A 13,817-nucleotide genomic window follows, 5' to 3' on the forward strand; every position below is an offset into this window, starting at 1 on the left:
AATAACGAATATAAACGAATAATACAAATATTATGGAAAAAAAGAAGGTCAGTTAATGGACAAGACTCTGGGATGCATAAAATGTTTCTTGTGAGGCTATTAAATTTTAAGTACTTTATGTAATGTTTATTCATGATAAACTTGTGAATGCTGTCTACATTGCGCACAGACATCATTAGCATATACAGCATCGCCTATATAATTATTTAATATTGTATTAATTTCTACAGAGATGATAATCATATCTATAGGAAGCTTTAAATTATTACTTAACGAAATAAAACAAATTGAAAACAAAAACTCGTTTATGTAATCCGTAAAGATAAATTTCTCTCTCAAGGCGTCCAAAAAGGTATTGTACTCGAGGAGCGGATATAATATTCTTGATACTTCAAACTTCCATGTTCTGTTCTATAAATTTTGAGAATTAAAAAAATCAGGCTCTCATGAAATCTTTGAAATCAATCTTTGTATGGCTAGTTTATTCAGTTATTCAGTATTGTTGTGTTTCCCCTGTTTTATTCGTTTAATATTCAGAAACAAGTGCCTTTTTTTTTTCAAAACATTTTTTAAAAGAAAGAATTCAACCCTCCAAAATTTTGTTTGCCTATGTCACAATATGAGATAAATCCAGCCCTGTAAATGATGCTGATTTTTGTTGCCAAATTGGTTTGGAAGCGTTGTTGAATAAACAAGTAACGTTAAACTGAACTTTTATGCCTGTATGACTGACAATTTTATTGACCACTGAGAAAGCATTGATTTGGTAAGATGATGGTTCATACCATGTAGAAAAATTACATTTTGAAAAATAGCTTAGATGTAGTAAACTACTTTTGCCGTGTTGCTGCTGTAGCTTAGCTTAGCTAAGGAATGGGAAACCACTACAACACTGTTATACGTCATCATACGTTGTCGCTAGTTCTTAATGTTACATCAGAGGACATGCGCCGATGTTTATCACACATTTCAAGATGTTGAAAAAAATGTTGTAGCGTTGCAAAAAGTACAAATGTACGGTGTACGCACCGTTCATTCACATGTACACATATGGCCGTAAGCAAAACAAACAATGCGTTATCACATGCACGGCAAATTGCAAATCTGTGGTGTAGTGGTGCCTTGAGAAGTGGGTAAATGCTTCATTTGTGTACAGCAAATTGCTGGAGTTCGAAAATCAGGAGTTAGGCAAAAAAGTGTGAAAGAGTTAAATTTTTGGAGTTTATTCTTTAACTTTCACAACAGTTTGTGTTACGGGATACTCCCTGGCTGTGTTGTATTTCGGAGTTCATTCATTGGTGTTCAGGGGCACGTTTTAACAATAACGTTACATCAGGAGCGCGCCATGACACGAGCCTGGTTCTGCCACACGATCGACTGATGAAGTTGTCTACTTCGTCATGAGGTAGGTAAAAAACTAACTCCAAAATGTTCTTTATCTTCTGACAGACAGCTGATTATAGCTGTTACGTTAGTGTACTGACGCCAATAACCGCGGCGAACTTTGTGTTGAATGAATCTCCGATGCAAAACATGGCTGTTTTGAGCGGACTTTTTTTCGATGTGAACAAGCTAATATTAGCTTACGTCTTTCTGTTCACCTTATTTTTTTGTAAACGAGTGTTTTGCTGTCAAATTTAAGTTGCGACTCGCTCAAGAAACATTCTGTTAAGCTTCCATAATGTCATGCCGACGAGACGAGGTAATATCTAGCAATGTCAGTAAACTGAAGTGTCTAAGTCTAACTTTACCCTGGCTAAAAACGATCATAGTTTAGCCATGAACGTGTAAAGTAATGCCTGCAATGTTTTGAGTCGTAACGGCTAACGTTACAAATGTTTTAGTAGTGACTCGTGACCTATGAGAGTTCGTGGCTTTCATATTAAACATTTTGCATTTTCAATCACACTAACAGGTTGTTTTAAATTACATGTTTTCTCTTCATTGTCAGGATGTTGACAGAAGTGCTGGATGGAGGGAAGTAGTAGTAAAACTGGACGAAATTTGTTTCTCAGATTTTCTCAATTCAGGTGAGTTATGTGTTTAGTAATCAGTTAATAAAGAGTAAGTGACTGTAATTTTATGATTTATTTTGTAAATAACATGTTGTTGATGTTATTGTGTAGTCCAGCAGAAGTTTTTGAGATAAAACAACACTGAAAAAAGATGACCAGGGCTCAGCTGATGTACTACATGTTTTCTTGCTTTTTGGATGTCAAAGGACTGGTAAGTATTAAATAATACTTCAAAATGTTATTGAAAAAAATATATATTTTTACATTTGTCTGAACGATTATCTTTTCTTAAAAAAAAAAAACAATTTCTTTGTGACTGAAGAAAGAAAAGAAAGACATGAACCTCTTGGATGACAAGCGGGTGAGTAAATTATCTGTATTTTTTTGTTCTGGAAGTGGACTCTTCCTTTAATGCCTATTGTTTATAAAGGGATGTTTATCTTGTGTTTCGGTCATGCCAAAGTATTGATGACCATCATCTGGCCACTAAAGAAAACCCTCAGCCATATCATCTTTCCTCAGGGACATCAAAAGCACAGGTTTCCACCTTTTACATCGTCTTGGACTGAGAAGTTTCGCCTTGTCAGTCATGTGAAACCTTGGGTATTGTTGAAGAGCTGTTCAAGTAAAGTAAAGTATCATGATGCTCTGTCCAGCCTGTACATATTTTTTTTTAAAGACAAATGTATATAATAATGATATAGGTAGAACTGAAGTCAAAGAACTGAGAGCAAGGCAGTTGAACAAGCAGTATTCTTATTTAAGCAAAATGTTAAGTTCTGTCCTCTGTGCTCCATCCTTCAGCTTTCAGTTTTGTTTTTATTCAGGCGCCTCAAACTAATTCATGGAATGTATCCTGGTATCACTGTGGAGTTGTTTCTTGTTACTTCATCTGATGTATATCTACCTCTGGTTACACAATACTACTGCACTATTTTATAATTATTCAGGTTTGATTTTATATAATGCAATGATGTGTTTTTGACTATGCTGTATACAATTTTACTAAACATTTCTTGTTGGCACTGCAGACATGTATTAAATGTAAATGTTTTGCTGTTAGATTTTACAGTATTTTATGACAGCAGTTAATTTCAAAGTGTTTACATGCATGGAATTTCAAAATCCAATCTATGTATTTCCTGAAATAAAAGCAGCTAGTTGAGAGTATGGCTTTCAGTGTAGTCATTTCCACATAAAACATATTGTGTTTACCCTAAGAAGTGTTTTTAACACTGGTTAAAGAGTTTAAATTATAATTAACTAAATTTTAGAGTTAAAATTACTCTCCAAATGATTAATATTTTAACTCCAGAAAGTGTTAAAATCTAACTCTGAGAAAGTGTTAAATTCTACTCCATTGAATTTCCTTTTGAACTTTCAATTTGAGCGCATTGGTTTACTGGATCCTTGGACTGAAATGTTTACAGGGGTTCACTGGTTTAAGAAATTTCAGATGGTAAAAATCTGCTTCTTTTTAATTGTAAGGTATTTTTTTTTTTTTCATTATTATGTACTGATTTAAATGACTGGGGTGTGGGAAATTCCCTCGCCACATGGCCTTCCATGTTTCTAACTTGCAGTCAAGTGTATATGACATAAAAATATATTTTGTAATATCAATCAGTGCAAACAGTGCTATCTGCTAGCAAACTTTAGCGATTTTTTGCAAACGTTTATTTACAGAACAACACCATAAACACAAACACAAGATTAAAGGTAATATACATATAATGAAAAATTGTCATAAATATCCTTATTAATGGCAAAAATTACCTATATTTATAAGTCTGCTTGCTCGAGTGAGCAGGCATGTTGGAAAATGGAAATTTCTCTTAGCCCTTCGTTTGAAATGAGGTCCCGAAAATTCTTTGTTTGGAGGCCTATCTGGCCCTTCCCCTTCCCCCTACCCTTCCAACCTAACGAGAAATGAGACACCCCTAGCACTTCACCCCCCCCCGGAGCCAAGCCAGCTCTTCTCACCTTTATTCATAGGTTGGGGGGAAGGTGAAAGGTGAAATGGCAAGTTTAAAAGTGACACGAACGACCCTCATTAACAATTGTGAGGTTAGATGTTTGAAAGGTTGTGAAAAAAATGGAGGCACCAGTGCAATCACTTTTTTTGTGTGAAAATAAATAAATAATTTCTTCATTTTTGCTTATAAAGGTATAGGAGTAATACATCATTCTGACCTGTAACGGGTCCATTTTTATTTTAGTGCACTCACAATAGCCTATAAACAACTCATGCGTTTATAAAATAAAGGAAAACAGAAGATGCGCTTTCTGCCGTCTGTTCTTGAACATCGCTTCACAATGAACAAAAGCTTTAAATTACCACTTTAAAACGAAATAATTCAAATCGAAAATAGAAACGTTCATTATGTAATCTGTAGGCCTAAAGATTTAAAGATATTTCTATATAAAGGCACGTCCAATTTAGAAATGGCGAGAAATTTTTCTATTTATCTCCATTATTGATGAATGTCTAAAATATAAAAGTAAGGAAAAGCCTAAAACAGGGCTGATTATATTTATTTTATAATTCTATTAAAATTATAATGTTATAGAATATACTATAAAATAATTATAATTACAAATTATACTGGCATAGAGTATATGTAAAACTTTAATAATTGTAGCTGCTTATATTTTCAGATTTTATGTTTCTCTGTTCTATATATCTTAAAATTTAGAGGATTTGCTGCAACGCAATTTTGTCCGATATGCAAATTATTTATTAGCCTATTAGTATTTTAATCCATAAAGCAAATGCTTTAAAAACACCTTTAAAAAATACTATTTTTGCATCCAGATGCTTTTAAAGAACTTTTCAATATACATGTTATCTTATATCTTAAATGAACTTGTATCTTAAATGTAAACCATGATTTCGTTGTATTCCCTGTGTAACGAATCTCTTACTTATAGCTACATTTTAGGTGCGTCTGAGCTTTGTTGTTTATGATTTTTTTAAAAATCAAGAGTTGCGCGCACTCAACAAAACTGACAAGACTCATTTGAACGCTTCTGATAGACATTGCATTCCTAACCCAACAGAATCGTGTGTGGTTCGTTATAACACTGTAAAAACGCCTAAAAAGAATTACGGTGCAGATTATCTGATCTTAATGTAATGCCGCAATTTACATTTTCTATTCATTTTCATTTTATTGTCAACAGACGTAATATATTGATTTTGTTTGGGCAGGGGAATATGTCCAATTTAGTGGCATTTTTTGGCCCCAGGTCAAGCCTTCCCCAGCCTTACACACGCTCCGCCTATGATACTAACTATATATATACCCTTAGAATATATAGCCTATATATACCCACTTAGAATAATTTTCTTCCCGACCCGACACGCTAAATTTAATTCTCATTTCCAGAATCTCACATTTAACCATTTGGAAACAATGTCGAGTATAAAACTTTTTTCGCAGTACATCCATTATATTTCCATGTTCCACTTTTAAGACGTATTACAGCCCTGCATTTTAGTCCGTCAAAGATCAAATGCGGGCTAAAATTATATTTTAGACATTCAGTGGTGATTTAAAAAAAAATTGCAGCGCTGGAGGAACCACGAGACCAGGCTACCATGACGGTCCTGTTAGCAGCATTGAGCGCACGTTCAGCACAGCTTGGAAGGGTTCCTTGTTTAAAGCTTACCACAAAACACTGGCAAAAGTAAATACCATGACTGTCTAATAGTAAGGAGATATTTTAATTATTTATTTAGAAACTACTGTTTTCTGAGTCAGTGATGATGCAGTTAACAGTCCTCATATCCTCGTTGGACGCGCGCCTTTAGAGAGAAATGCATCTCTATGGACTAGCTACATAATAAAAACAGTTTTTGTTTTCTATTTGTTTTTTTCGTTAAGTAGTAATTTAAGTCTTTCTACATATTTATTTATCATGTCTGACAAAAAAATAACGGTTAAATATTTTCCACTGAAAAAAAAATGTAACTGATCGAGCTTGAGCCTTCATGTCCTAAAAATGTGTTTTGCTCTCTCCGCACAAACGATTGGATATGCACCTAATAGCGCATATTTATATCTATTATTATTTATTTCTTTTATTTTACATCTATGGATTTTAGTTTAGCCAATTCGTGATTTGAGAAGGCAAATTGAAAGAGTAGGTCAACTCACTGTCTGCCGCTTGGTCTTTAAGAAACAAAAAGCTTACGTTTAACGAACAAAAATGCTCCAATTTTTTTTTCTAAATTAACTTAATAAAAAGGAAACGAAATTATAAATACTTTGCCGTTACATACAGAATGAATTACCGATTATGGCGCCAGATATTGAAACAACAGACATAAATACTGTCCAAATAGCCCTCTTTGTGCAGGGCTTGGCCACAGAATGTTGTTCCTTGCGCCACCTGGTGGATATTATATGAAGCGCAACAACGTTTTAAAAAAACCTAAAAAAGCCCCTGCAGGCCGCCGCGTGGCGACGCGTGCTGAATTGCAGGCTGCCGCGTGAAAAAAGACGCATTTTTAATGGCCAGATCTGTATTAACTCAGAATTCCGGAAAAAAAAGTCAAATTGAGACAAAAGCAATAATGCAAATGTAAAAATAAATGTTTTTGCACTTTCTTGAAGACTTACAAATACACACAACAAAATTAACACTTTAACTAAAGTTAAAATGAAAATGAAAATGGAAAATCTAATAAAATAACTTCTAATAAAATAACTAAAGCTAAAACTGAGAATATGCCAGTTCTGTTAGATTTACCCATTTTTATCAACCTTTTGTTCTCAAGTTCTTTAGTTAAGTGTCTGAGTCATAAAAAAAACCCTGATCTGAAGAACTGCTAAAACATAAAGTTTTTATTTATCCACAAAAAAACACACACACAAAAGTTTATTGATCAGATGAGGCTTATTTGCTGAATCTAAAAAAATCACTGAAGAAATTCACATCCACATTTTGATTAGGCTTGGAATGAATATAAATATGAGTGTCATCTCCATAAAAATGATAATTAAGCCAGAGTGACCTTAAGAGCAATCCAAGTGGAAATATATAAATACTAAAAAGTAAATGGCCTAAAATTGAACCCTGGGGGACACCAGTAGGAACAGAGTCAGTTGCAGGCAAGACATTATTTTGTAATACAAACTCAGAATTGCAAGGGAAAAAGTCAAATTGAGAAAAAAAAAGGCAACGATGAAAATGTAAAAATAAATGATTTTATGGTGTATTTTATGGATCTTCACAGTCTCTTTGTGTTTTACAGTCAAGTAATATCATAAAGGGTTTAGAATGACAGTGTTTAGTTTTGGTTTATTTAAATGTGACCCTGGACCACAAACCAGCCATGAGTGTCAAAATAATAAATAAGTTACTATTGATTTATGGTTCGTTAGGATTGGGCAGTATTTGGCCAAGATACAAACTATTTAAAAATTTGGAATCTGACGGTGGAAAAATCTAAATATTGAGAAAATCACCTTTAAAGTTGTCCAAATAAAGTTCTTAGCAATGCATATTACTAATCAGAAATTAGGTTTTGATATATTTATGGTAGAAAATGTACAAAATATCTTCATGGAGCATGATCTTTACGTAATATCCTAAAGATTTTTGGCATAAAAGAAAAATTTATCATTTTGACCCATACAATGTATTTTTGGCTATTGCTACGAATAAACCTATGCTACTTAAGACTGGTTTTGTGCTCCAGGGTCACAAATGTAGTGTGAATATAAAGTAAATGAAGTGTTTAAAGATCTTGGTTTCAGATTCTCATCCAAATGAAGATGTTTTCCTAAACGGATGTGATGTTGTTGGGGAGGTTTTGTGTTTTGTGTCAGTGTGGGTTGCTATATTGAGAATGTTTCTAGCCTTGAAGCATTTCTTACAAACTATCTTGCGCTTGTGTAAATGCTTGGTGTTTTACTTCGGGGTTTTTTTTCATTGTTGTCTCTCTCAGAGCCCATGCACGGCCCACGGCAGCTGAAAGTGGTGGACACCAAGGCCCGTCAAGTGACGCTTCGCTGGGAGCCATTCGGCTACAACGTGACACGCTGCCACAACTACAGTCTGACGGTGCAGTACCGCGCCAGAGGAGGCGGCAAGGAGGAGAGCAGGGAGGTGGCGTCATATGACAGTCGGAGCTCCGCCCCTCAGCACACCATCCACAACCTCACGCCCTTCACCAACCTCAGCGTCAGGATGGTGCTGCGCAACCGCGAGGGTGTCAAAGAGAGTCCCGAGATCCACGTCCAGACCGATGAAGACGGTGAGAAAGAGTGGAGAACTCTATGAGAGAGGGCGGAAATATCTATGAAATATGTGTAAAAGGTCAGCGGTAGATGCTGCGTAGGTAAAACCTTGTTAGTGTGCCTGCCTCCCATGTCAGAGACCCGGGTTCGAGACTAGCTCGGAGCGGGTGCAAGGAGGGTTACATTGTTGCCGTGACCCGGATGGGAGTGAGGTTTAGTGGGTGAGTGTAACAGATGCCAGCGATACGTGCTGCGCAGGTAAAACCTCACTCCCCGATCTTAAGAGGCGCATTAGCGACATACGCTTAAGTCTTTAGCCTCCTTGTTAGTGTGCCCACCTCCCACGCCAGAGGCAAAATTCGAGACTCACTTGGAACAGGTGCGAGTAGGACCTGGGTGTAGGGGTTACATTGGTGCCGTGACCCGGATGGGAGTGATGTGTAGGGGTGAGTATAAAAGAGGCTAGTGGTAGGTGCTGCACAGGTAAAACCTCACTCCCCTGATCTCAAAAGCATAAAACTTTAAATTAAGCCAGGGTGACCTTAAGAGCAATCCAAGTGGTAATATGTAAATACTAAAAAGTAAAGGGCCTAAAATTGAACCCTGGGGGACACCAGTAGGGACAGAGTCGATCTCAGGCAATTGCAAGAAAAAATACTAAAATTTTGCACGTAGGACCCGGGTGTAGGGGTTACATTGGCGCCGTGACCCGGATGGGAGTGAGATTTAGGGAGGTGAGTGTAACAGAGGTCAGTGGTAGGTGCTGCACAGGTAAAACCTCACTCCCCTGATCACAAGAGGCATGCTAACGGATTAAGTCTTTAGCCTCTATTTACTGTGCCCACATCCCATGCCGGAGACCCGGGTTTGAGACTTGCTTGGAGCAGGTGCAAGTAGGACCCGGGTGTAGGGTTTACATTGGTGCCGTGACCCGGGTAGGAGTGAGGTTTAGGTGGTGAGGGTAACAGAGGCCAGCGGTAGGTGCTGTGCAGGTAAAACCTCACTCCCCTGATCTCAAGAGGCGCACTAGCGACAGACGCTGGAGGCACTCTTTAGCCTCCAGGTGTCCCTGCCTCCCACGCCAGAGATCCGGGTTCAAGACCAACTCGGAGCGGGTGTGAGTAGAACCAGGGTGTAGGGGTTACATTGGTGCCGTGACCCGGAAGGGAGTGAGGTTTAGGGGGTGAGTATAAAAGAGGCCAGCGGTAGATGCTGCACAGGTAAAACCTCACTCTCCTGATCTCAAAAGCATAAACATTTAAATTAAGCCAGGGTGACCTTAAATCTAAGTGGTAATATGTAAATACTAAAAAGTAAAGGGCCTAAAATTGAACCCTGGGGGACACCAGTAGGGACAGAGTCAATCTCAGGCAATTGCAAGAGAAAATACTAAAATTTTGCGAGTAGGACCCGGGTGTAGGGGTTACATTGGTGCCGTGACCCGGATGGGAGTGAGATTTAGGGAAACAGAGGCCAGCGGTAGATTCTGCACAGGTAAAACCTCACTCCCCTGATCTCAAGAGGTGCACTAGTGACAGATGCTAGAGGCTGCAGTCTTCAGCTTCCTTGTTAGTGTACCCACTTCTCACGTCGGAGACCTGGGTTCGAGACTGGAATGAGTGCGAGTAGGACCCGGGTGTAGGGGTTACATATGGATTAATTCACTAAAATATAAACTATATCAAAATTTTGTCAATTATGTTTTGAGTTTTACCCATTTTTATCAGCTTTTTGTTATTAAGTTCTTTAGATAAGTCTCTGTGTCCTAAAAAACCCTGATCTGAACAACTGCTAAAACATAAGATTTTATTTATTCACAAAGAACCATATAGCACCTCAATAACCTGATACAGACACAAAAGATTCTTGATCAGAAGAGGCTTCTTTGCTGAATCTGATGAAGCACTGAAGAACCATTAAGTTCATCAGATGAGCGTAAACCATCTTTAGCGCTGTAATGTGTCTGTATACAGATGAAGAGCCCATTATATCAGTAAATGAGCTGCTGGAGCGCTTCACTGGATTATTCTCATCTTATTCCACATATTTGTGAGGGTGAATTTCTTCCAGTTGGGTAAAGCGCTGACATTTAGCTTGAATGTCTAATTACGTCCCCCATTAGCAGAGCTCTTCTGATGGAGTAAACATGATTTTTTGTTTCCAGAGATCGGCAACCTTTATAAATAATTAGACACCTGGGCTGCATCTCGACTGGATGTTAAACACACGCGCTCTTTTGTTCTCGCTCAGAGTCGGTGTCAAGTGAGACAGACGTGAATAACGCTCCTGTGAGAGGATGAAACGATAAACAAATGAGAAACAATCTCTCGCACGCTCACGGACGTGTTTGGAGGAGGAGACTGTGAGTGTCTGAGGGGATTGTGTGGGTTTCTGTGGATTCAAACCCATCATTTGTTCTTATTTAAGAAATAAAACACCTACACTTATTAATACCAATTCAACTTTAGTATGAACCAGTCAGTTTGAGACGTTTTTGGCTATGCCTATGCAGAACTGCTGATGTTGCTGTGTTTTGATGGTTTGTGATGTCACTTCCTGTCAGTGCCTGGCGAAGTTCCTCTGGAATCAATCCAGGCTAGTGTGTACGAGGACAAGATCCTGCTGAAGTGGAGAGAACCGGTGCAGACCTTCGGCATCATCACTCAGTATGAGGTAAACACACACACACACATACACATGTATGCCTAGTAACTACACTAATGCCCTGGCAAACCTCCTAGAAACCACCAAGAACACACTAGCAACCCACACAAAATGCCCTAGCAACCCCCTAGTGACCACACAAAATGCTAGATGGTAAATGCTCAATGCTAGAGACAATGACTAGAAACTATAATCCATCAGTCCAGAAAAAAGAACTGTCCAGCTCTTCCCCATGTGAGTGTGTGTGCATGTGCGCAAGTGTGAATAAGTGGGTGTGAGTGTGCATGAGTGTGTGTTTGTGCATTTGTGAGTGTGAATTGAGTAAGTGTGTGAGGGCAAGTGTGTGTGTGCGCACATGTGCGTGTGTGTATGTGTGTGTGGGATCTTCAGATCGTGCAGTCTGACGGGACTAAGCGTAGACTCAATTGTCCGTGAGCCCGCAGTGACGTCCTGCCTTTGATTTGACAGTATCAAAGCGCTGAAGCTGAGACTCTCTGACGGGCCGTGATATCAAAAGGACAGTTTGGGCTTTTTTCCTCTTATCAAGGGAACCCTGATCCTTCCTTTCCTTCCTCTCTCTCTGATTCCAGACATTCTGTTCTTCTTGTAAATTTCCAGTGAGATTTCCCGTCCTCAGATTCTCCGTTCCTGACCGATCTACTGCAGGAGCGTCGTTTGCGCTGGATGACGTCAGTCGGATGTTCACGCATCCCGGTTTTTTTCATTTTAGAGTGGGTCCGTGGAATAATTTAAGTCTAATAGCAGTTTGAGGTTATGAAAAACAGCAGCTCGTGATAGAAAATCTTGATATCAAAGGTCGCAAATCAAAGTGTTTCGAATACGACGCTTCATTAATGCCGCTCATCTTCAGCGTAATGAACAAACCCCTCCAAATATGAGGAGAAGACACTTTGCCTTTCAGATTCTTGCCCTGATCCGTCAGGAGTGCGGACGTTATTATTGATTTCTTTATTTATTTATGGCAGGCTGATAATTGAAAAGGGCCTTGAAGCATTTCGGATATAATGGAGTCTAATTTGGTGGAACTCAAAGGGCTGCTTGAATCATTTGTCTGGGCGACACCGAAATTCATTTGTGTGATTTTAACATGATGTTAGCTGATTTTTGTGTTGTTCTCATTCCTGCAGATCTCGTATAAAGCCGTCAGCTCCTTCGACCCAGTGCTGGATCTCTCTAACCAGAGCGGGAAGGTGGTTAAACTTGGAAACGAAACCAGCCACGTGTTTCTGGGTCTCTACCCCGGCTCCACGTACTCCTTCACCATCAGAGCCAGCACTGCAAAGGGCTTCGGACCACCTGCCATCACCCAGGCCACCACCAAGATCTCAGGTGTGTGTCTGCAGCAGATGCTTCAATCTGAAACCACAAAGAGGAATATGAAGCACCCCAACAGACATGCAAATCACCCTAGCAACCATCTGGCAACACTCTAGAAACACGCTAACTGCCATAGAAACCCCCTAGTTACCACCCAGAACACTCTAGCCCAGCAAATAATTTGGAACTTCTAAGTGAACACGCAAAATACCCTAGCAACCAACTGGCAACCTCCTAGTAACCATACAGAATGCCCTAGAAACAACCTCGCTGCCCTAGCAACCACTTAGCAACCCCTAGTTACCATCCGGAATACTCTAGCCCAGCAAATAATTAGGAACCTCTAAGTGAACACACAAAATACCTTAGCAACCACCTGGCAACCTCCTAGTAACTATACAGAATGCCCTAGAAACAACATAGCTGCCCTAGCAACCACTTAGCAACCCCTAGTTACCACCCAGAACACTCTATCCCAACAAATACTTAGGAACCTCTAAGTGAACGCACAAAATACCTTAGCAACCACATGGCAACCTCCTAGTAACAACATAGAATGCCCTAGGAACAACCTAGCTGCCTTAGCAACCACCTAGCAATGTCTTAGTAACCACCTAGAGCACTCTAGTGTAGCAACAACTTAGGAACCTCTTAGAAACCACTTAGAACACCCCAACAACCTCTTATTGACCAAAAATGCCATAGAAAACTTCTAATAACCATCCGTAATAACCTAGGAACAACCCAACTGCCCTAGTGACCATATAGCAACATCCTAGTAACTGCCCAGAGTACACTAGTATCCTCCTAGTGACCAAAAATGTTCTGGGAACCTCCTAATAACAATTTAGAACACTCTAGTCCAGTAGCCAGTAACTGCATAGCAAAATAACACCCTAGAAACTTCTTAGTTACCACACAAAATGCCATAGTAACTACCTAGTAATGACCCAGAACAACATAGCCCAGGATATGCCAAGCAACCTCATTCTAACTGCTCAGAAAACCCTAGCATCATCTTAGTAACCACACCAAATGACCTAGCAACCTCCTAGTAACCACCCAGAACACCGTAGCCAAGCAAATACAAAGAACACCTGGCAACCTCATAGTGACCCCAAATAATGCCCTAGCAACCACCTGACAACCTCTTAGTTACCATCCAGAACACTGTAGCTCAGCAAATACTTAGTAACCTCATAGTACCTGCCCAGAACACCCGGCAACCTCATAGTGACCTCAGAAAATGCCCTAGCAACCACCTGACAACCTCTTAGTAACCACCCAACACACTCTAGCCCAACAAATACCTATTAACCTCATAGTAACTGCCCAGAACACCCAGCAAACTCTTATCCCACAAAGTAATCCCACAAAATTCCCTAGCAACCACCTGGTTACCACCCAGAACACTGTAGCCCAACAAATTCTTAGTAACCTCATAGTAACTGCCCAAAACACCCAGCAATCTCATAGTAACCCCACAAAATGCCCTAGCAACCACCGGGCAACCTCTTAGTAACCACCCGGAACACTGTAGCTCAGCAAATAC

At 39.2% G+C, this 13,817-nt stretch overlaps 1 protein-coding gene across 1 annotated transcript in view; it reads left to right on the plus strand.

Annotated features, from left to right (window-relative positions):
- LOC141343774 (receptor-type tyrosine-protein phosphatase mu-like) overlaps positions 1-13,817 on the plus strand; it is a 114,127-nt gene that overhangs the window by 33,836 nt on the left and 66,474 nt on the right. The window contains exons 5-7 of the mRNA XM_073848417.1: positions 7,972-8,280; positions 10,827-10,936; positions 12,076-12,277. Coding sequence (XP_073704518.1) covers positions 7,972-8,280; positions 10,827-10,936; positions 12,076-12,277 — 621 coding nt within the window. The remainder of the gene's footprint in view (positions 1-7,971; positions 8,281-10,826; positions 10,937-12,075; positions 12,278-13,817) is intronic.

The sequence above is a fragment of the Garra rufa genome, chromosome 10 (assembly GCF_049309525.1).
Source record: "Garra rufa chromosome 10, GarRuf1.0, whole genome shotgun sequence".
Classification (NCBI taxonomy): Eukaryota; Metazoa; Chordata; class Actinopteri; order Cypriniformes; family Cyprinidae; genus Garra; species Garra rufa.